The sequence below is a fragment of the Macrobrachium nipponense genome, chromosome 24, assembly GCF_015104395.2.
Source record: "Macrobrachium nipponense isolate FS-2020 chromosome 24, ASM1510439v2, whole genome shotgun sequence".
Lineage (NCBI taxonomy): Eukaryota > Metazoa > Arthropoda > Malacostraca > Decapoda > Palaemonidae > Macrobrachium > Macrobrachium nipponense.
In genome coordinates, this window is record NC_061091.1 from 45078950 (window position 1) to 45102286 (window position 23337).

The 23337-nt window shown below is 45.3% G+C and overlaps 1 protein-coding gene across 2 annotated transcripts in view; it reads right to left on the reverse strand.

The window, feature by feature from the left end:
• The window catches only part of LOC135205593 (uncharacterized), a 514233-nt gene that overhangs the window by 368021 nt on the left and 122875 nt on the right, over positions 1 to 23337 (reverse strand). For both annotated transcript variants that reach the window (XM_064236362.1, XM_064236363.1), the window contains exon 3: positions 16494 to 16540. In XM_064236362.1, the coding sequence (XP_064092432.1) occupies positions 16494 to 16540 (47 nt within the window). The remainder of the gene's footprint in view (positions 1 to 16493; positions 16541 to 23337) is intronic.

A 23337-nucleotide genomic window follows, 5' to 3' on the forward strand; every position in this document is an offset into this window, starting at 1 on the left:
AAGATTGTATTGCCATCATGTTACCTGTTTGCAACTTAATTTAGATTATAGCAACTAACCTTAATTGTTTTTGATTATCCTGTTGTAGTTATTTTATGTAACTGAAACCCACTCCCCAGCTTTGGGGGCGTTATTCTCTGGTACTATTTCACGGAGCGACACAGGCTGAGCCCAGGAAAGGATTTTTGACGAAGGAAAAATCTATTTCTGGCAAAGGACCTGTGTCGCCCAGTGAAATCCCACCCTTACTCCCCCCCCCCCCCCCCCCTCTGGTTATTATAGCAATATTTTACCTTAGAAATAAGTGCTAAAGGAATGTATTTCACAGGGCAACACAGGTCCTTTGCTCAGAAATAGATTTTTCCTTCGTCAAAATCCCTTATTTATCACTGTACCCCTCATGGCTGCCCAGTTTTCTAGTCTGTCTATTCTTTCCTTTTCTTGTTCTACATTTGCTTCGGTAGCAACACCAAACAATTTTTCTCTCTTTCTATTTCTTAGATCATACCTCATTGAATCTGGATTCTCTACACTTTTCCTTTCTTATGTTATCTATATCTTTACTAGAACAATATGACAATTTGTCGAAAATTGCATTTTTCCTAACTATACAAACCTGAGGTCCTTTAAACAATAGGAAGGTAACTAGCGGCAGCTGGGACGGTCGTAAGCTTCGAACACAGGGGAGAACGGTAGTTAACTGCTTGTCCGATCGTGCGCGCGCCCGAGAGGTGAAGAATCACTTTTGCTTTAGGCCCATGCAAAAAGTTGCAGAGTGAGGGGTGGCATGAGGTGGGACTATATGTAAAGGACCTCAGGTTTTGTATAGTTAGGAAAAATGCAATTTTCGACAAATTTGTCATTTGTTCCGATAACGTAATACAAAACCCTCGGTCCTTTAACAATAGGAAGACTCACTTCTTGGTGGGAGGAATCTGAGTCTTTTTGGTGAACAGACTGGTGTTCGTCCAACCTGGAGTGCCTCCCCTGGTCGTAAGAGCAAGGGAGGGATCCAAACCTCTGTCCGATTGATCGGGGTGTGCACCGCAGGATCAATGGTCAGACCTCTGGGCCAAGTACTAAGAGAGAGGCAAGCGTATCTCTTCGTACCAGCAAGCAAGAACTTGTTCCTGTTTGCAAGAGACAATCATAAAATGATGGGTTTGTCTCAATTTGGCATCCACTTCCTCCCCCTTGTTGGAGGAAGTGGTGGATATTTACTCCTATCCCTACTGAAAGGGATAGGATGGTGCTCTATTGAGTAGCTCACCTGCATCTCGTCCTTACCCAGCAGGGTGACGACCGTGTCCCTCTACCCAAAGGTAGAGGGAAGAAAAAGATGGGAAGAGGAGCCAGTCACACTCTCATTCCTCATCCATTCTTACGGTCACACCAGGACTCGATGCTGTTCAGCCTGCGAGGGTCTGGGTTAACTACACCAACGTGTGAGCAAACCACCACGGTTCCCAAGAAAAAGATCCAAGGAACTGTGGGCAATATCCTGAAAGTAGAAGGAGGTGCATGCGGCCCGGTTGGACCAGGCGCCTGCCTTCATTACCTGCGCCACGGAGAAGTTCTTGCGGAACGCGAGAGAGATGAAGAGGCGTCCACACTCATCCTGGGTGTCGAGTTTCTTCAGACAGCTCCGTCGCACCTTCACAGGACAAAGCAGCATAGCCTTCGTATCGGAGGCGGTGACGTCCATTAGGGAGGGTATTGTGAAGGACTCGAACCAATCGTCAGTACCGAAGGGTTTTTCTGAGTCTTCGCTACGAAGATCGGTACGAAATCGAGCGTCACAATTCCCCATCCCTTTGTGCTTGACTTCTCAAGAGAAGTCATGCAGTTACCTAAGACGAAAAGAAGGGAATAGTCGTATGACCTATCTTCTCGACTTTGGTTATGTACAGTACTCATACTGACAAGCTATTAAGACGAAGTAATGATTGCTCTGGAACAACCGAACTAAGTCCACAGCATAGTTCGTAACTGACTCGGACGCTCTGACAGCTGCCGACTGACTGGTTCGGAATCAGTAGAGGCAAGTTGTCCAAGCATCCGGGTAAGTCCCACGTGACCTTCGCCCTTTAAAGAGTTATGCTGAGAGACCAAACAAATAAAATATTTGTTAGTCACGATGCCGGACGGCGCGGCGATGATTCTCTTAATGCATAAGCTCAAAAGGCGAAGTCAATTGCCTTCAAAAGACCGAGGTCCTGATGGCAAGAAAATCTCATAGACGTTGAATCTCAGCTTAACCCTTAAACGCCGACTGGACGTATTTTACGTCGAGATAAATTGTCTGTCGGGTGCCAGACTGGACGTATTTTACGTCGACATACAAAAGTTTTTTTTAAAATTTTTTTTAAATTCGCGGAAAAATACTTATAGGCCTACCAGCCTAAAACTTTTGAAATCACGCGCCTTGGGGGATGCTGGGAGTCCACGGATCAAGGCCTTGTTTTGTTTTGAAGCGTGACCCAGGTGCGCATGCGCGATATCCCTTCTTCTTCTCGCTCCAGCCAGCATCAGTAGCGCACCATCCGAGAGCGATCTTTCGTGAAAAGCGTGTTTTTCTGGACTTGTGCGAGACTTTGAGCATTTGTATTGCTACAAAGAACCATTCCTAGATATGTCTCCAACGACGTGTGAACCGGTCAAAGTTTTGGCGCGTTTTAACCCGTCGGAAGGGATCGTGAAGGCGAGTTTTGGACATGGATGCTGGCGAGGGGCCAAGCACCCAGCATGACCCCGCGCCTTCAAGGCCGTTCTGTGCGGCCACGTGTGGCTGAAAGTGTTTCGGGAACACATCGTTTGCCTTTGGTTACCCTAGAAAGCATGTGGGGCGTCCTTAGGGGCATTCGTAGCATTTGGGAGGCCTCCAACCAAGGGACATAGACGAATATCTTTCGGGAGCTTGATCGGGAACATGTCGCAAGTCTCATTTTGATGGCGGATGGTCATCGAGTGATGAGGACATCAGTCCCGATGAAAGTGAGGATGAATATTTGCCCCCAATGTCCGTTCGAGGCTCACATCCCGAAAGTGAGCTCGAATTCAGTGCATACGAGGGGGAATCTGAGGGGGAGGGGGAGGGGGAGGGTGGGGATACGGGCTCAAGTTTTATCGCAGAGGACGATACAGAGAGTGAGGGCCTAAGTGAGGGTGATGGGCCAACGGGGGGGGGGTAGTGTGCATCGTGCCCGCACCCGTGTGCGTGCGCGCGCACGTGGGCACGTAGAAGGTCGGCTCGTCGCGCCAGCCAAGTTGAAGGTCGGTCGTCGGAGAGTGACGAGGGGTGACGGAGGACCCCCACCCCTCCTAACATGCACCCCTTCACGGCAACCCGTGGGATGACCGTACCAGTACCCCTGACTGTTTTGGGATTCATCCAGCTTTTCCTGACGCGGGAATTGCTGGAATACCTGTACCTAGACGAGACGGGGACTACGCTCGGTACTGCCGATATGAGCTGAAGACGACCTTGTCGTATTACTGGCGGGGTTGCAACCTCATTGACATGGCACATTTTTTGGGGCTCCACATTTATTTTGGTTTGACACCTGCTATCGACGTCAGGCAATATTGGAAGAGAAGTTATTTTTTGATATATGCCGAATGTGCCTGGCGTTATGTCCCGTGATAATTTCCTGGCGATGGACAGGTACTTCAACGCCTTCAACCGAAGGGCCATACCCCGGAATAACAGTGATCGCCTCATTTTAGTGCGTACAGTGTTGGAATTATATCCGTGAGCGGTGTAGTAATCTCGTGATTCCTGGAAAGAACCTGTCTTTGGATGAGGGGATGATGCCTTACAAAGGACGTCTTAGTATAAAAGTGTATAACCCCAAGAAGCCAAAGAAATATGGTGTGAAATCTTTCTCATTACCGAGGCCAACACTGGATACGTTGTGGACTTTTCAGTGTATACCGGGTATTCTCCCACGCTGCGTGACACTGTATTCAACCTTGTGGGACGTTTCCGTAACCAGGGATATCACCTGTTTATGGATAATTATTATAACTCGGTATCCCTGGCCCAGGAACTGTATGAAGCAGGTGTTCACGTCAGTGGTACCCTTCGGTTGGTGCGTGGGGCCCCGCCCCGAATGTCCTCAAGAGGTTCGCTAGTCCATCCGCAACACCTGGCAAGAGGAGAGACAGAGTGGCGGCGGAAGGGCGCTGTCCTTCGTCATCTGTTGGAGGGTGTCCGACTCGTCCCCATGATTACGACGAGTCATGACCCATCCAAGAAGAGATCGTACAGCGGAAGAAGACACGTCGACAGGGCCGAGTGTGCTTTGATGAGTTTCGTGACCGAGCTCGAAAAAAAAAAAACCATACTGTCATTGGGCACTACAACAGGCACATGGGAGGAGTTGATCTCTTGATCAGCTCATCCAGTACTATCCCTTCGCCCAGGAGAACCAGAAGGTGGACACAGAAGCTCCTCAATACATCCTTCAGTTGGCCCTACCTAAAATGCCATACATACTGTACTGTGGGTCCCCACCGCGGTGACAATCTTCCGAGGTTGACCCACGCACAGTTCCTAGAGGTAGCCGGGAATGCCCTCATCAACTTCGATCCCGATGAGTGGCCTTCCATAACTGACCCCCCTGCCCCGAGCTGCAGATCTGCCCCTCCCCATAGAGGAAAAGGGCAGATAGGAGGGCCAACTTCGCTCGACCTGCCGCCGCCCCTGCTGCCGCCGTCCCTGCTGACGACGCCCCCTGCTGACGACGCCCCGCCCTGCTGACGACGCCCTGCTGTGCCGCCACCCCTGCTGCCGCCGCCCCTGCTGCCGCCGCCCCTGCTGACGACGCCCCTGCTGTCGCCGCCCCTGCTGACGACACCCCCGCCCCTGTCCGCGCCCCTGCTGACGACGCCCCTGCTGACGACGCCCCTCTGCTGCCGGCCACCCCGCCATCACGCTTCTAGTCGGTAGTGGACCCTGCGTGTCGGCTGCAGCCAGGGGAACACATACTGGAGGCCTTAGAAGGGCGAAGGCAGAAACGGTGCCGGGTGTGCCATATGAATGGCAGAAGGAGAGACACCCGTTCTTCTGTCGTCTCTGCAAAGTTGCTCTTTGCAGGATAGGGGAGTGTGACCGAAAGTATCTACCTCAGGGTCTAGGTCATTGGAGAGCGCGACCCCCTTAAACCGACAGCGAGGGCGCACGGGGCCGCCGGGTCCAATCAGCAGTAAGGGCGCGCGTCTCCCTCCCCCCTCCACCTGTACCTCGTCATGTCGAGTGGAAAAAAATGCAAGACTCTTCAATGGAGGAGGAGAAAACAAGAATAGAACGAAGAGTCAGGATTACGAGTGAGTATCTGCATTTATTTTATATTTAGTTTTATATTTATTACAATTTTTTTATATATCTGAATGTGTGCATGATAAAATAATAATAAGACATTTCATTGTATGCGAAACAGAGAAGTCACCTGCATTCCTTTTATTTATGTATTGGTACCAGAATCGAAGAATGTAATATATATTTACGTATAAAAAAAATTATATATATATATATATATATATATATATATATATATATATATATATATATATATATATATATATATATATATATATCTATATATATATATATATATATATATATATATATATATATATATATATATTTATATATAGATATATATATATATATATATATATATATATATATATATATATATATATATATATATATATATATATATATATATATATATATATATATATATATATATATATATATATATATATATATATATATATATATTTATATATAGATATATATATATAGATATATATATATATATATATATATATAGATATATATATATATATATATATATATATATATATATATATATATATATATATATATATATATATATATATATATATATTTTTTTTTTTATAAATTTTTTTTTTTTGGGGGTAAGCAAATTACTTACAGTCTAGTAATATTCAATCATTTACCTTCACTTTAAAACAAATTGCAAGTCTCTAGAACATATCTCGATTTATGGTGAAATATTTGAAAAAAAATATTTTTATTTTTTTTCCGTCCGTCGCGGCCGATTCTCGGACCCCGAAAATCTCGGAAACAAAAGCGTAGGTCACATTCTCCTAATATTTGTTAACCTTTTCATATTACGCTTATTTTATAGTTTTATATATGGAAATGTGCGCAAAAACATGCACAATATAACAAAAATATTGGAAGGTTGTAGCATTTATCATTTTTGAAATATTTGCATATAAAGTTACGATAAGTACGAAAAAAAACTAACGATCTCGGTCAACTTTGACTCAACCGAAAAGGTCAAAAAAAACGCATTTATAACATAAAAAATCTACAGTCTAGAATATTTTTCAATCATTTATCTTTCATTTTAAACATATTGCAAGTCCTCTAGAACAATATCGCGATTTCTGGTGAATTTTTGATATTTTTTTTTCCCCTCCGTCCGGCGCAAAGACGATTTTCGGCCGAAAATCCTCGAAAACGCGTAGGGTCACATTCTCCTATATTTGAGCCTTTTCATATTACGCTTTTTTTTAAAGGTTTATATATGAAATGTGCGCAAAAACATGCACAATATAACAAAAATATTGGAAGGTTGTAGCAATTTATTATTTTTTGAACATATTTGCATATAAAGTACGATAAGTACGAAAAAAACTACGATCCGGTCACTTTGACTCAACCGAAAAGGTCATAAACGCATATATAAACACAAAAAAATCTTACAGTCTAGTAATATTCAATCATTTATCTTCATAAAACAATATTGCAAGTCTCTAGAACAATATCTCGATTTCTGGCGAAATTTTTTTGGAAAAAAAAACAAAAAAATATTTTTTTTTTCCCCCTCCGAAAGCGACGATTTTCGGCCGAAAATCCCTCGGAAAAACGCGTAGGTCACATTCTCCTAATAGTTTGAGGCCTTTTCATATTACGCTTTTTTTTAAAGGTTTTATATATGGAAATGTGCGCAAAAAAACATGCACAATATAAACCAACAAAAATTATTGGAAGGTTGTAGCATTTATCATTTTCGAAATATTTGCATATATAAAGTACGATAAGTACGAAAACAAAAAAAAAAAAACTACGATCGGTCAACTTTGACTCAAAACCGAAAAGGTCACAAAAAAAACGCATTTATAACATAAAAATCTACAGTCTAGTAATATTCAATCATTTATCTTCATTTTAAAACATATTGCAAGTCTCTAGAACATATCTCGATTTCTGGTGAATGTGAATTTTTGAAAAAAATATTTTTTTCCCCTCCGCGCGACGATTTTACGGCCGAAAATCTCGGAAACGCGTAGGTCACATTCTCCTAATATTTGAGCCTTTTCATATTACGCTTTTTTAAAGGTTTATATATGGGCGGGAAATGTGCGCAAAAACATGCACACTATAACAAAAATTATTGGAAGGTTGTAGCATTTATCATTTTGAAATATTTGCATATAAAGTACGATAAGTACGAAAAAAAACTACGATCGGTCAACTTTGACTCAACCGAAAACAAAAGGGTCAAAAAACGCATTTATAACATAAAAAATCTTACAGTCTAGTAATATTCAATCATTTATCTTCATTTTAAAACATATTGCAAGTCTCTAGAACAATATCTCGAATATGTGAATATTTGAAAAAAACATTTTTATTCCGTCGCGCGCCGATTCTCGGCCGAAAATCTCGGAAACGCGTAGGTCACATTCTCCTAATATTTGTTTGCCTTTTTCATATTACGCTTTTTTTATAGTTTTATATATGAAAAATGTGCGCAAAAAACATGCACAATATAAACAAAAATTATTGGAAGGTTGTAGACTTTATCATTTTGAATATTTGCATGCATAAATAAAAGTACGATAAGTACGAAAAAAACTACGATCGGTCAACTTGACTCAACCGAAAAGGTCAAAAAAAAACGCATTTATAACATAAAAATCTTACAGTCTAGTAATATACAATCATTTATCTTTGTTTTAAAACATATTGCAAGTCTCTAGAACAATATCTCGATTTATGGTGAATATTTGAAAAAAAAAACAATTTTTAAAAAATTTTTTATTCCGTCCGCGCGCCTATTCTCGGCCGAAAATCTCAGAAACGCGTAGGTCACATTTTCCTAATATTTGAGCCTTTTCATATTACGCTTTTTTTAAAGTTTTATATATGAAAATGTGCGCAAAAACATGCACAATATAACAAAAACAAATTATTGGAAGGTTGTAGCATTTCATCTTTTTTATTTTTTTTATATTTGCATATAAAAAAAACTTTTAAAACAAAAAATTCGACATTCGGTCAACTTTAACTCGTTCGAAATGGTAAAAACTGCATTTGTAAGCTAAAACTCTTACAGTATCGTAATATTCAATCATTTTCCTTCATTTTGAAACAAATTGCAAGTCTCTATAACAAGATTTAGATTTATGGAGGGGAATTTATTAAAAACAAAAAATTATTTTTTTACAATACCGCGCGCTTAACGGAATCATGCATCATTTTTGGTGATAATATTTTTCTCTGTGTTGCTTTTATTGTTTTACAAAGATGTTATATATCAACAAAAATGATCGCAATTAGTTGCACATTACAACGAAAACAAAAAAAAACGCAACTTGTTACCTCTAACTCCGTTTGGCGCACAGCGCGATTTGAATACAATTAATTATAATGAAACATTTCGTTTTTTTGCGCTAATCATATAGAGCATTTATTTGATATATGATAGAATGATAATAGTTTTTTCATTTCTGATGGTTGCATACTAAACTTTCAAGCAATGAGAAAAAAAGGAGCCAACCAAAAATGAACTTTCTTAATCTTGAAAACTAAAGCGCGCTGTGATTTTTTGAAAAAAACAAAAAAATATTTTTTCCGCTTACGCGCTCGACTCTTTCACAAAACCCCTCCCCGGCATACGGGGGGGGGGGATTCAGTTTTTTTTCATTTACCGTTTTTTATTTACGCCGGCCGGCGTTTAAGGGTTAATGGAGAAACAAACACCTATGTGACGCTTGAAGACGAAGGTAGGCAATGAATGGCAACCTACGTCTTCCAGCTGAATCCGAGAGAATGGAATCTCAAGATTCTAAAAAACCATGTTGCTTACCAAATGACTGAAAACGCTAACCGCCTATTTCATTGCTGTCCGTTGTGCCGATGAAAGCGGCGGGCGTTTCTTCAGTTAAATGAAAACACAGAGGGGAGAGCCGCTTGGACAAGAAAACTGCTTATCATTGGGCTGGGAAACGTTTGGAAGTAGAGCTGGCAGGTGTGGGAGTAGGCGATGTCTTTCAATACATCTGCTAATCCGGGGAGGGGGAACATATGAACAATTGTACACCTACCGAATTACAAGATATTTTGAGGACAAAACTCAGAATTCCGCAAAAAATCATTCGCAATTATCGCGGATTGACGATGCAGCAAGGAGACTATTACAGAATTCTGATTACCCGTGGCGGTAAACAAAAGGAAGATGAGAGTCGAATAATAGAATATCTCTTTTTAAATTTAAAATTCGCAATTACCGAAGACGAATGAATACTAGCGTTTTTCTCAGCAAGTAGATGGTCCATTCCATGTATGCGAGAATCCCCGTTGAATCAGAGACTTAAGTCCGGGTGATTGTTGGGTCAGAGATAGGCGGTTTTTTATTCAATCGACCAAAGCAGGTGAGAAAGAACATAAAACAACCGGTTCTATCTCCAAAGCGGCAGATGTATAACTGAAATGCCTCGGGCAATTCAATACGCAGTAGCTTGTCGGCTGACTAGTCATTCCGCGAGGTTTTGCCAAGTAATCCTTTTCCACCCGAAGGGAATGCGTTGCGGCTAGAACCAACCACCGAGCATAAAAAAGATTTGCTCGAGCAATTATATTTAAGCGAAACGAAATTTCGGTAAATATAAAAAGCTAAAATGGTGGGTTGTTTTGTGACCAACCACCAATAAGTATATAAAATTGAAACTGGAAAACTCCCTGGGGAGGTTGCAGGCAACCCGGGTTGCAGTTCATTAAAGAATACTTTTCGTCTAAGTCGCAATCCGTTAGAATACCAAAGGAATGCGCCTACCACCCCCCGCCGTACCATTCAACTGCTTAGCAGAATCATTGTCGCGAGGGTTAATATACGTAGTATATTTGTCAGGATTCTGAACAACAGAAGCATCCATCCTTAAATTCTTTCTTCAAGAAAACAAAATAAAGGTATTGGAGAGCGACCACCTTTCGTTTCTTTCATTAAAGCAGATAGTGGGAAGGAGAAGTCTTCCTCGATAAGTCAAAGCTTCAATGGTGAACAGAATACGAGACGATAGTTTTTCCTAGCCAAACTGGATATTCACCCGGTCCGTTCTTCTCTATTCCAGGTTGGTAGCCCTACTGTGAGATAGTCCCTTCTTTCAGCAGCAGTCCTTCTTTACCTAATGCTAGAAAATTCCAGGAATTCGAGCATAGGCTGATGGTTCCCGATTATCCGTGGTAACATATAATCGGGGATTCTCGTCTCGCTCACGTTTGGACCGTTTGGTCTCTCGCCTAACGTGTTTGGAGACGTAAGAAACAAACCTAAAAACACTCTGAATGCGCTAGAAAGTTCCGTAGAATTCTAAATGCAGTCAGCGAAACCCAAACCCCACCGAATTTCGTCTCAAAAACGGTAATCGGGCTTGGTTGGTCCTCTCGATTCCCGTAGAAAGCGAGAAATGGGGCAAGGGAATCCCTCCTTCAACGACCGGAGGGGACTTACGTTCAGGTAAGGACCCGAAGGTCCCTCCCCCCTAGGTTTAGCGCAAGTCCCCCAACGTGGGATCCAGACAGAAGGGGAAATCTCTGGTATGGATCCTTCCCCTTTCCCTCGTAGCCGTTAAGAGAAGGAGGGGAATGGGCGGGAATGGCGGGGGAGGAAATTTTGGATTACTCGCTCGCCTTACCCAGTGGGGAACTAGCAGTTTGGAAGAAGAGCATGGAGAAGCCATCGCCTTGCGGCGATGGCCTCTTGACAACGTCCTGGGAAAACGTATTCGTCCAGGAGGAAAACGTTTTTCCCGAGGGAGGGTTACGAACTTCTCACTGTAGGTAATGGGTCTGCCGCCACTGTGAACGTCGTCTGGGTAGGGGCTGTGATCGACCAACCCTGACCAGGAGAGTAGCCGATACCGGTCCATCCGACTCATTCCAGTTCCTCGTCGAGGTCGAAAACCTAACATCAGGAGGGACCGAAGGAGTATTTAAATACCCGGGTGTCCGAAGGACACGTAGACAAAACGCCGCTGTCGCAGTAGAGGAGGTGGAAGTCAGCCTTGATCGAATCCGGCCAGAACTGAGAGAGCGTCTTTTGTCCGGAGGAACGAGATGACTCTTGGTTCAAACACAAATCGGGTAAGCTCCTGGATCGCGGCATACCCACCGGTCGGGTTTTTGGGTTCCCATCTTCAGGGCCCAAACGACTCGAGCAGAGACATGGGCTCTGCTGGGTCGGGAGCGGGCGATCCTTCCCCACGGACGGTTCGTTGGCCTGGACGAAAATCAGATTTGCAAGAAACCTGGGGTGAAAGTTACTATGAAATCTCGGAAGTTACAGCGTCTTGAGGTAGTATAGGACACCGTCCAGTCCCACCTCCAACAAGAGCAGCTCCCAGGACCTCCCTTCCTTACAAGAAAAGGACCAGCAACAGAGCCCGCCTGACGAGGTTGCCGCCATCACTTGCGCGTAGTCCCTGGTTGGTCTAAGACGCCAACCTGGCACTGGCGGCGTCGATGACGGGAATCGTGAGCGGCGCAATCTCTCACGATCCACTCCTATATACCTAGCTCTTCCTGGCGTATAGCCGATGGAAGTTTGAAGGTACGGTAAGGAGAACAGAAACTGACGCTACCCCACCCCCATCTCCCCCTGGACGGTCCGCCTTCCAATCACTTGAGCGGGACCGTCCTTGGTTCGGTCCGAAGACCATACACCGCGGCACGTTGGCGGCGTACGTGAACGGGCATCGTGAAGAGGCGCACCGATCTCACGAATCCATCCTAAGCTACCGCCGCTCTTCCCGGTGTAGCCCGAGGAAGTTGAACGGTAGTTGGAGGAAAGAGGGACAGACCTGACGCTCCCTCTCCCCCCCCGCTCGCTTGGCAGGACTCCAGCGGAACGTGGTGGGGGGCTGCAGGCCGATCACCAACCAACCGCTGGTGGGGGATCGATCTGCGGTCTCGAACTGAGCACGTCGACGCCCCGGTCCCCGTGCGTCAGACGAGCTGCTGCTGGTTAACACCGTATCGCCGCCCTGGTCCCATGTGGGAGCGGGCGGTCAGGTGGACCTGCAGAGATCGCTTTCGCCGTGAGACCCGTTGGGGTAGCGTCCATCGCGGCAAAAAGGGTGACTTCAAAAAAAACCGGATCGGTACCGAGGAGCCGAGGCTGGTACCGGTCGGTTCGACGGGGACCCTGGGGCACCTATTCCCAGCCTCAACCCGTGGCCGGTCAGAGACCGTCACCGTCCACCCGATTCCACCGAGGTACCCGGCTGGGTCGCTGCGGACGAGCGGCCGCTGGCCTGGTCGAGAGTCAGCCTGGAGGCGGCTCTCCGACGAGTCTTTCTGGCTCCCGTGCCTTCGGTCATGACGCTGAGCGACAACGTCAGGCGTTCTTGAACTTTGGCTGCACTGGTCACCCGAGAAGGAGATCGTTACACTCGGAAATTCTTCGCGCGGACAGAGAAAACCAGAGCCCGGTACCCTGGTCTTAGCAGCAGAGTCTGCCAAGACCAGGCGAGGGTTGTACCAGCGGTAGCCAGCACCACCCTTGTTCCCCCGGTTCCCCGTCTTCTTCTTTTCTCAGAAGTGGGAGAACGGGGGGGGGGGGGGGGGGCCCCAGTTCCCTGAAAGGAATCAAGGAGGACCAGCAGAAGAACCCCCCGTCCCCACCGACCCCCGGAATGTGACGAGCCCTTCGAAGTTTCCCGAAGGAGGTCTTCTTAGGGGGAATAACCAACAAAAACCCGGGTTACCAGATGGTCGCTGCCCGAGAGCGGCCGACTGGCCCTGGGCGATGAGTCACCTGAGCGGTTTCTCAGCCAAGCCTTCTGCTAAGCTGCCGGTGGTCTTGGCGCCGAAAGCGGAACTCTGGCGCCGAACTAAACTTTGGCTGCACGGTCTTCCCGAGGGGAGAGCGTACACTCGGATCTCCCAGAGAACGAGAGCACACCCGAAGCCTGGAGGAACCTGGCGTAGCGGCATCGCCGCTAGCTACCAGGCGGGGGAGGCAGTACCCCAGAGCTAAACCGAAATTACCTTCCTCCCTGGTTCCCCTCTATCTCCTTTCCTTACGGGAAGGGGAGAACGGGCCCCGCTACCCGAAGGAGCAGGACGGACCAGCAGAAGGACCCCCCGTTCCCCACCCGAGGTGGGGACGGGGCCCTTAGAAGGTTGCCCGAAGGAGACTTCTTAGGGGGGGGAGGCCAGCCTTCTCTTCTTTCGGCCTTATGGGCCTTAGAAGTCTGGAAGGGGAAGAGGCCCCCCCAGCAACAGACGAAGATGACACCTTCCTCTTCTTTCGTTCCAGCTCACGGCCAGGACAGTCGTCAGGTCCTCCATCCAGGCCGGGCCAGGTAGTCGGGCACCTATTGCCGAAGCAACACGGCCCGACCTGCACCTGTCCCCGGAAGGACCTGGGACTGGGGAAAGACACACCAATGGGTCAAGGGACCAGCATGGGAACAGGCGCAGGATAACCAGGAGAGACCAGGAAACAGCAACCAGCGCAGGGTAGCGGCAGGAACAGCGGCAGCGGTAAACCAAAGAAAGTGGGAACAGCCAAGCCAGCTGAGCGGGGAACCACACAAGCGACAGGTACCGGCAGGCCCAGCCATCGCCTCGTAGAAAATCATCGGCAGCCAGCGTGGTTAACTGCTGGCGGTCCGGTCCAGGGGCGAGCTGCCTGGAATAAACAGCGTAAGTCTGGGGGCAGGACAACAGCGAAGAAAACACAGGGCGGCGGCCGGCAGGACACCCTCCTCGTTACGGCGGGCGGACCGGCCCCTAAAAGCTGCGGCAGACGTACGGCGTCGACCGACACAGCACAGGGGAGTGTAGAACCAAGCGGGGAGGGGGAAGCAGCATAAGAGGTGCCCGTGCAAGGTTGTTAGTGGAGGCCACGGAATCCAAGGTCACCCAGCCCCAGACCTCGCTAGGAACTCATGCACGGCAGATCGTGGATGGCTAGGGTCACGCCCTGCCAGCACCGCAGTGGTCCCATACCTTCCGTCCAAGGTCGTCTTCCCACGGCGTGGAGCACCATGCTGGTAGCACAGACAGATTAGTAAGAGGGGTTCCTTCCCTCACGCACGGTGGGGGGGGGAGGACATGCCCCCACCCCGAAACGGAAGGAAAGGACCCCAAAAAACCCCCAAAAACAAATGACGAGGAAGCTGAGGCGGGGGGGCAGGGGCGGTAAAGAAGAACGAAGAATCGGATACCAATTATGAAGGGGTCGCGGGAGAGCTGAGGGGAGGAGCTTTCCGACGACTTCCTGGCAGACCTTCGCTTCCCCTCACCCACCCCCGCACAGCAGTGAAAAAAGGTAATTGAAAAATTGAAACAAAACAGAATACTGCACTTGCCGATTCACTTCATAGAACTTAAAGAGGGAAAAATCAATTCCCGGTAAGAGCGGAAACTGATCCATTAATAATATGATGTATTCATAAATATATATTGAAAATGAAACGAATTACTGCACTTGCTATTTTCACTTTCACAGCAATAAAATCGTAAGGATTAATTCCGGGTAAGAGCGGAAATTGATCCAAAATTATTAGATGCATAACAATAATAAAATGAAAATGAAAAGAAAACTGCATTGCGAATCCACTTTCATTGCATTCTATTCATACAAAATAAGAGGCTCTTGCCGAGCGCAATCAAGCTCTCGGCAACGAACGCACAGGGCAAAAATATAATGAAAAAGAGTACTTACATCTTTCAATTACACACTTTCGCCCAAAATACATGACTCGGCGCGAGTGCGCCCGCCCTCGGCACCGAGACATAATTCAAGGCTTCAATTCATGAAAAGAGCGGAAATCACCGTCTCTACGGCGATAGCTCCATGTTGATTCATAATTAAGTAATGAAAATGAAAACAGTGTACTTACAGTTTCATTTTCAAGTCAAACCAAACCATTAGTAGAAAACACAATATAAACAAAGCATACGACGATGAAGCGGGCAGAGAGCGATGACGAACACGTCCTTCACACCCGCGGCCGAAAGCAAAAGTGTTCTTCACACTCTCGGCGCGCGCACGATCGGACAAGCAGTTAACTACCGTTCTCCCCTTGTTCGAAGCTTACGACCGTCCCAGCTGCCGCTAGTTACCTTCCTATTGTTAAAGGACCGAGGGTTTGTATTACGTATCGGAACAAATTTCGATTTATGGTGAATTTTTGAAAAAAAAAACTTTTTTACGTCCGCTCGTTACGAATTCATGCATCATTTTGTGATAATATTTCTTTGTGTTGCTTTGATCGTTTTACAATGTGTTATATACCAAAATGATTGCAATTTAGTGTACAATACAACGAAAAAAATTAACTTGTTAGCTTTAACCGTTTTTCTCACAGCGCGATTTGAATACAATTATATATGAAATTTTGTTTTCGCACTATCATATATCGCATTATTAATACTATATGATAGATATTTTTTTCATTTCTGATGGTTGCATACTAAACTTCAGGCAATGACAAAAAAAGGAGCCATAAATGAACTCTTAATCTTGAAAGCTAAGCGCGCTGTGGTTTTTTGAAAAAAATATTTTTTCCGCTTCGGCGCTCACTCCAAGACTGCCCTGGCATACGGGAGACGATTTTTATTATACCCCTTCGGCGTTAAAGGGATAATATTACAAACACACAAAACAGCAATTATATCACTCAAAGCAAAAGCAAGGAAGGATCTTATGAAAGAGGTGAGCAGAGAGAGTGTCCACACACGACAATGGCCAAAGTGGAATGTTTACGTCCACTAGGGCGGGACTCCAGACTATTGGACAAGCAGTTACTGCCTAACTACCTTGTTATTAGAATCTTACAAACGAGTTTCCAGCTCCGCTGAAAGTAATTCCTTATGTAGAGGACCGATGGCTTGTATAACGTGTAGGAACCAAGATACATCACTACATTATAAGTACACAGTAAATAATTTTTATTATAAAATTCAGTATTTAGTCACAATATATGGTAAAATATCAAATAGTGAATAAATTATGTTGCTCTACAAAAAAAAAAAGTGAATTAGTAATCATTTTATAAATATGGTGCATAGAAAAAAATCCACAAATTAGTGAAAGTTCCCCCGCAGAAAACTGAATACGTAATGTGTTTCACAAAAATACGCAACAAAGTGTACTGCAGAAATGTGAAAAACATAAAATTGGCAGGCCACTACTTACAAATCTGTTTGAGGCTCAGCAGAGAAGACATTTCCTTGATGAATGGCCTGGAAAAAATTTTTTTTAAAGGTAATTTGTAGTTTTCCTAACATAAATTATTATTATCATCATAAAATAGTTTAACAATATCACTGAGCTGTCTAACAGCTTCACAGGGCTGGCCTGAAAGATTAAAATGAAATGGAGTATCAGGTCTAGGCCACAGGCCAAGCACTGGAACTAAATGGTGAATGAAAATGAAATGAAAAAATAAATATGCCAAAAGGCATAAGCTTCTGCAATGGAATACAAACACATGTGCACATTAACTACATTTACTCATGTTTCCATCTGCACAATGACAAAAATACTAACGATAAAAACAAGGATTTACTCATGTTCCATCTGCGCAATAAAAAATAATGATAAAAATAAGGATGTTAAATTTTAAACATTATTTTCTTTAAATTTATAAAATGCCCCATGAGTTTTTGTATTTTCATAACTTACTTTTTACATTTTATCAATTAACCCTTTACTGCCGACTGGACGTATTTTACGTCGACATTTTTTGTCTCTCGTGTGCCGACTGGACGTATTTTACGTCGACATACAAAAGTTTTTTTAAAAATTTGCGGAAAAATACTTTTAGGCCTACCAGCCGAAAAACTCTTGAATCACGCGCCTTGGGGATACTGGGAGTTCACGGATCAAGGTGTTGTTTGTTTACAATTGTTAACGCAGGCGCGCAAGCGCGAATTTCTTTTCGTACCACACTAAAAAGTATAGTGACACATCTCGAAAGGAAATTATTTCGTCACTTTGACATAATTTTTTTTTTTGTACCATTTTAAATTAGCTGTTACATGGAGTATTATATATGAAAATGTGCGCATTTTTATGTAGAATCCAACAATAAACTATCTCATGATTGTAGCTTTTATCAGTTTTGAGATATTTTCATATAATAACGATAAGTGCCAAAATTTCAACCTTCGGTCAACTTTGACTCTACCGAAATGGTCGAAAAATGCAATTGTAAGCTAAAACTCTTGCAGTATTTTGGTAGTATTCAATCATTTACCTTAATTTTGCAACTAATTGGAAGTCTCTAGCACAATATTTCGATTTATGGTGAATTTATGAAAAAACTTTTTCCTTACATCCGCGCGGTAACTCTTCCGAAAAAAATCATACATGCGATTGTGGTAATAATTGCACCATTTTAAAATTAGCCGTTACATAAAGTTTTATATATGGAAATGTGCGCAATTTCATGCACAATACAACTAAAAATGATATTGTTATGTTACAATAAAGTTTCATACATACTTACCTGGCAGATATATACATAGCTAAGACTCCGTCGTCCCCGACAGAAATTCAAATTTCGCGCCACTCGCTACAGGTAGGTCAGGTGATCTACCGGCCTGCCCTGGGTGGCAGGACTAGGAACCATCCCCGTTTTCTATCATATTTTCTCTCTTCCACCGTCTCCTGCGGGGAGGCTGGGTGGGCCTTTAATTGTATATATCTGCCAGGTAAGTATGTATGAAACTTTATTGTAACATAACAATATCATTTTCATACAATCAAACTTACCTGTCAGATATATACATAGCTGATTGGCACCCTTCGGTGAGGGTAAGAGACAGCTACTATATGGAATAGACAGGTAAACAAACATATGTTGTAGGTATATAAAATACAAAACCTTGGTTCCTACCTGATAGGTGGTAGACTTTGTGGGTGTTTGCCAGTAGTCTGCATCACCTCAAGAAACTTTAGCGAGATATGTGATCTATGGCCAGAGTTCTTGTGGGTCTGCCGATGGGGTCTTACCCACTTACTCAGCAGAGCCTAAAAGGACTTTGTCAATGGGTGCTGATCCACTTATATGACAATACACCTGAATGAGCACACAACCAATCCCGACCACCTGATCCTAACCATGTGTTAGAACTAAGGATTGTTACGAGTTATCCCCGAACTCGTCACAACAACCGTAACTCAAAACCACTACGCACACATACATAATTTTCAAAAAAATTATACTCAACTAATTGGATATGACGAGAATTCTCTTATGAACAACATAGACGGCCGCCCGTGCGAGCCTGAATCCTCCATTGTTCGAAGAGATTCTCGACCATATCCAAACAGAAGAACATATATACATTCTAAGGATTGGTGTCGGCTCCCGTACCAGAATCGTATCTGCCGATACGATAGGACCTAGAGAAAAGCACTTCTCATACGTCACACGCACGTCTTTCAAGTAATGAGATGCAAATACCGAGTTGCATCTCCAATATGTCGTATCTAATATGTTTTTAAGTGACTATTCTTATAAAACGAGAGAGACGTCGCAACCGCTCGTACTTCATGAGCTTTTTACTCTCAGAAGTTGTAATTGTTCGTCCGGACAGACCTTGTGAGCGTCCGTAATGACGTTCCTTACAAAGAACGCTAGAGCGTTCTTTGACATCAGTCTTGTGGGGTCTTTGACCGCGCACCAAAGACCTTGTCTAGAGCCTCCCAACTGACGTTTCCTCTGAAGATAGAACTTCAGAGCTCTAACAGGGCATAGAGACCTCTCTGCTTCTCTGCCTACGAGACTAGACATTCCTTTGATTTCGAATGACCTAGGCCAGGGATTCGTGGGATTCTCGTTTTTCGCTAAAAACAGAGTTTTAAACGAGCAAATCGCCGAGTCTTCCTTGAATCCTACTTTATCCTGCAGAGCTTGTAACTCACTAATTCTTTTTGCCGTTGCTAACGATAAAAGAAATAGGCATTTTCTAGTTACGTCTCTAAATGAGGCCTGATGAGGAGGTTCAAATCTATCCGAAGACAGATATTTGAGGACTACGTCCAAATTCCAGTTCGGAGGGTACTGGCTCTTTAGACTTTGACGTCTCAAAAGATCTTATGAGATCGTGGAGATCTTTGTTATTTGCCAGATCTAAACCTCTGTTCCTGAATACAGCCGAGAGCATACTCCTGTATCCCTTTATTGTGGATACGGCTAGATGCGATTTTACTCTCAGGAATAGCAAGAAATCAGCAATTTCCGCTATAGAGGTAGAGGAGGAGGACAACTTCTTGGCTCTACACCACCTTCTAAAGACCTCCCCACTTCGACTGGTATACTTTCGAAGTGGAGGTTCTGCGAGCTCTCTCGATCGCGCTTGCCACTTCGCGAGGACAAAAGCCTCTCGCTATGACAAGTCTTTCGATAGTCGAAAGGCAGTCAGAGCGAGAGCGGGAGGTTTTTGATGGTACCTCTTGAAGTGTGTTGGTTTGAGAAGATCCGTCCTTCCTGGTAGGGATCTTGGAAGTCTACGATCCACTCTACCACCTCCGTGAAACCAATTCCTGGGCCGGCCAAAAGGTGGGGGCTATTAAAGTCATCCTCGTTCTTCTTTTGACGCCACAAACTTTTCAATACTAACCCCAGGATTTTGAATGGGGAAAAGCGTACACGTCCACTCGAGACCAGTTTAGCAGGAAGGCGTCTACCATAATTGCTCTTGGGTCTCACGACCGAGCAAAACACTGGGAGCCTTTTTGAAAATGTATGTTGCGAATAGATCCACGTGAGGAGTTCCCCACAGAGACCCAGAGATCGCGACATACTTCCTCGTGCAGAGTCCATTCTGTATGAAAGGACCTGGTTCCTCCTGCTGAGCCTGTCCGCCCTCCACATTCCTACTCCCTGTACGAACCCTTGTCAGCAGGGAGATGTTCCTGTGAGAACGTCCAAAGTAATAGGGTCCCTCGTGAGTTTCGTAAAGAAAGGAACGAGGAGTGAGTCCCTCCCTGTTTCCCGCGAATGTATGGCAAGTGCGGTGGTGTTGTCCACGTTTACTTGTACTAACCATTGTCTCTCACCAGAGGTTCTAGGCTCTTCAAAGCCATGGTGAACGGCGAAGAGCTCTTTGCAATTTATGTGCCAGGACACTGTGCTGGTTCCCAGGTGCCTGACACTTCCTCCGAGCCTAATGTCGCTCCCAACCCGTCTCCGACGCGTCGGAGAACAACACTAGGTCTGGGTTCTTTGATCTTAGAGAGACCCCTTTGTTCTCTCAGAGGCAGCAACCACCACGTAGGTGTGCCTTTACCTCCACTGGAATGGGGAAAACGTCCGACAGTTGTCCTTTTTCCAGCTCCAAGACTTCTTGAGGAAGAATTGAAGTGGACGGATATGAAGTCTTCCGAGAGGGAAGAATGTTCCAGCGAGGAAAGCGTCCCCAGAAGGCTCACCATTCCCTCCACTGACGTTTGCTGTTTCTCTAGAAGAGAGAGATTATCCTCAAACCTTTTTCGGTTCTCTCTTGCGAAGGAACAAAAAACTCGAAAACCCGAGAATCCATCCGAATCCCCAGATAGACTAGGTCTTGTCTGGGGTCATCTGAGACTTCTCGAGGTTCACAAGCAATCCCAACGCCTTGGTCAAAATCTAGAGTTAACTTTAGGTCCTCCAAACACTGTCTCTCCGATCTGGCCCTGATGAGCCAGTCGTCTAGGTACATCGAGACATTCACTCCTTTGAGATGAAGAAATCTCGCCACATTCCTCATCAGGCTTGTGAAGACCTGAGGAGCTGTGGACAGGCCGAAACACAAGGCTCTGAACTGAAAGATCCTTCCCCCCGTCATGAAACGGAGGTACTTCTTCGATGAAGGGTGGATGCGGGACGTGAAAGTAGGGCGTCTTAGAGATCTAGAGACACCATCCATCTCCTTGTCGTAATGACGCTAGGACTGAAGCAGAAGTCTCCATGGAGAACTTCTCCTTCTGAACAAATTTGTTCAGAGCGCTGACGTCTAGTACTGGTCTCCAGCCTCCCGAGGCTTTCGCCACTAGAAAAAAGGCGATTGTAAAAACCCCGGGGAGTTTTGATCCAGTACTAGTTCTACTGCACTCTTGTCCCACATTTGTTCCACCATTGATCGAAGAGAAAGTATCCCTCAGCACAGGATCCTTGTACTTGGCTGATAGTTCCCTTGGTATAGACGTTAGGGGCGGAGTATTCAGGAAAGGGATAACGATATCCCTTCCTTAAGATCTTTAGTGAAGACGCGTCTGCGTCTATCAGTGTACCAGGCTTCCACGAATTCCAGGAGCCTGGCACCTACTGGTGTTTTGGAGAGAATGTTTTCATTTGCCCTTTTTAAAGGGACGACGGCAAGGTCGGACCCTACCTCTTCTCTCTGGAGCCTTCCTTCTTGCGGGAGGTCTGGAGATCGGACCACCTCGAAAGGGCTGCCTGAAGTGCTAGGTTCTTTCTTGTCCGACACTAAAGCAGGTTTCTTCTTCCTAGCTGACTGCGTCAGAAGATCCTGTGTCGCCTTCTCTGTTAAAGAGTGAGCTACGTCCTTCACTAACTAGAAGGAAACAAATAGTCCGAAAGAGGAGCATATAGCAGAGCTGCCCTCTGCGCATGCGAGACTGCCTTTGTTAAGAAGGCGCCATACACTGTCCTTTTCTTCAAAAGACCTGCTCCAAATAATGCAGAGACTTCCAAAGATCCACCTGTACTGCTTTGTCGATGCACGACAAAATGCATAACAGGGCTTCAGGTTCGATTCCCTGCGAATCGTGAGCTTTCTTGGACATCACCCCAAGGACCAATCTAAGAAGTTGAATACTTCCAATACATGGAAAAGTCCTTGAGGAGATGATCCAGTTCCGAAATACTCCAAGTTATGCGGGCAGAATTAAGACTAGGACGCCTTGAAGCGTCAACTAACGTTGAAAAGTCTGCCTCTGTAGTATGAAGGGAGAGCGATACCCATATCCTCCCCCGTCTTGTACCATATGCCTCTTTTCCCAGCTAACCTTGCTGGAGGCATGCAAAATACTGTCCTGGTTAAGTCTTTCTTCGACTTCATCCAGGCGTCTAAGGCGTGTAAAGTAAAGCCCGCTTCATCGAGATGGTGGGCTTCATCTTCAGAAAGACGAGTCTTCTTCGCCTTCGCACTCGAAAAGAGCGAGCGCAGGAGAAGGAGGAGCAAGCCGGAGTCCAACTCGTCTCCGTATTTCCTCCAGAAGCATGGTTGTCAACACCTTATAGTTGGACAAGCCCTCTCTTCCAAGATCGTCATCCTCCGAGTTTCGTTCGAACTCGTGATAATCCTGAGTTTCGTCTTCTCTTCAATGAATTGCCTCTTCTGGGGGAGACAAACTCCTGATCGGAGAGGGGCTAAGGGAATGAAAGTCTTTCCTTTTTCCCATTCTGATCGACTTGGAAGCCGTCACAACCTGCGGCTTCTCTCGCGCTTTAGAAGACGTCATGTATGACGCTTCCCGCTCTCCGAGCGTCATGTATGACGTCTCTTGTTGACGTTTAGAAGACGCTTCGCGTCCGGAAGACGCTTCGCTTTCTAAGGGCTTCCTACTCGGCGTCACAATCTTGGACGGAGCGTCACGTCTAAGATCCTCTTGATTTGACGCTTCACTTCTAAAAGACGTCTTCCGACCGCAGGTGCGAGAGGACGAGGACTCTTAATAGGAAGCGTCACGTCCTTCCGACGGGGCGCTAAAACTCCCACAAGAGATGATAGTTGTTCTTGCACCGCCATAATGATCTTCCTTGACGCTTCTCCTACGTCTAGCGCCTGACGCCCTTCGTCATCACTCGTGGGGAAGAAGCATGATTGGGGTAACTTCCTCATAAGCGTCAGGAGACGTTGACGTCCACCTTCGCCTTCTTAATAGCGACGGGGCGTCATCCGAGAAGCGCTCCGGGCTAGAATCAATGTCTTGCTTCATATGACGCTTCAGCGGTCTCGATAAGGTCGACTCCTTCCACCCTCGTTTAGGTGAGGGAGAGGGAGAGGACGAGAAACACTCGCGAAGG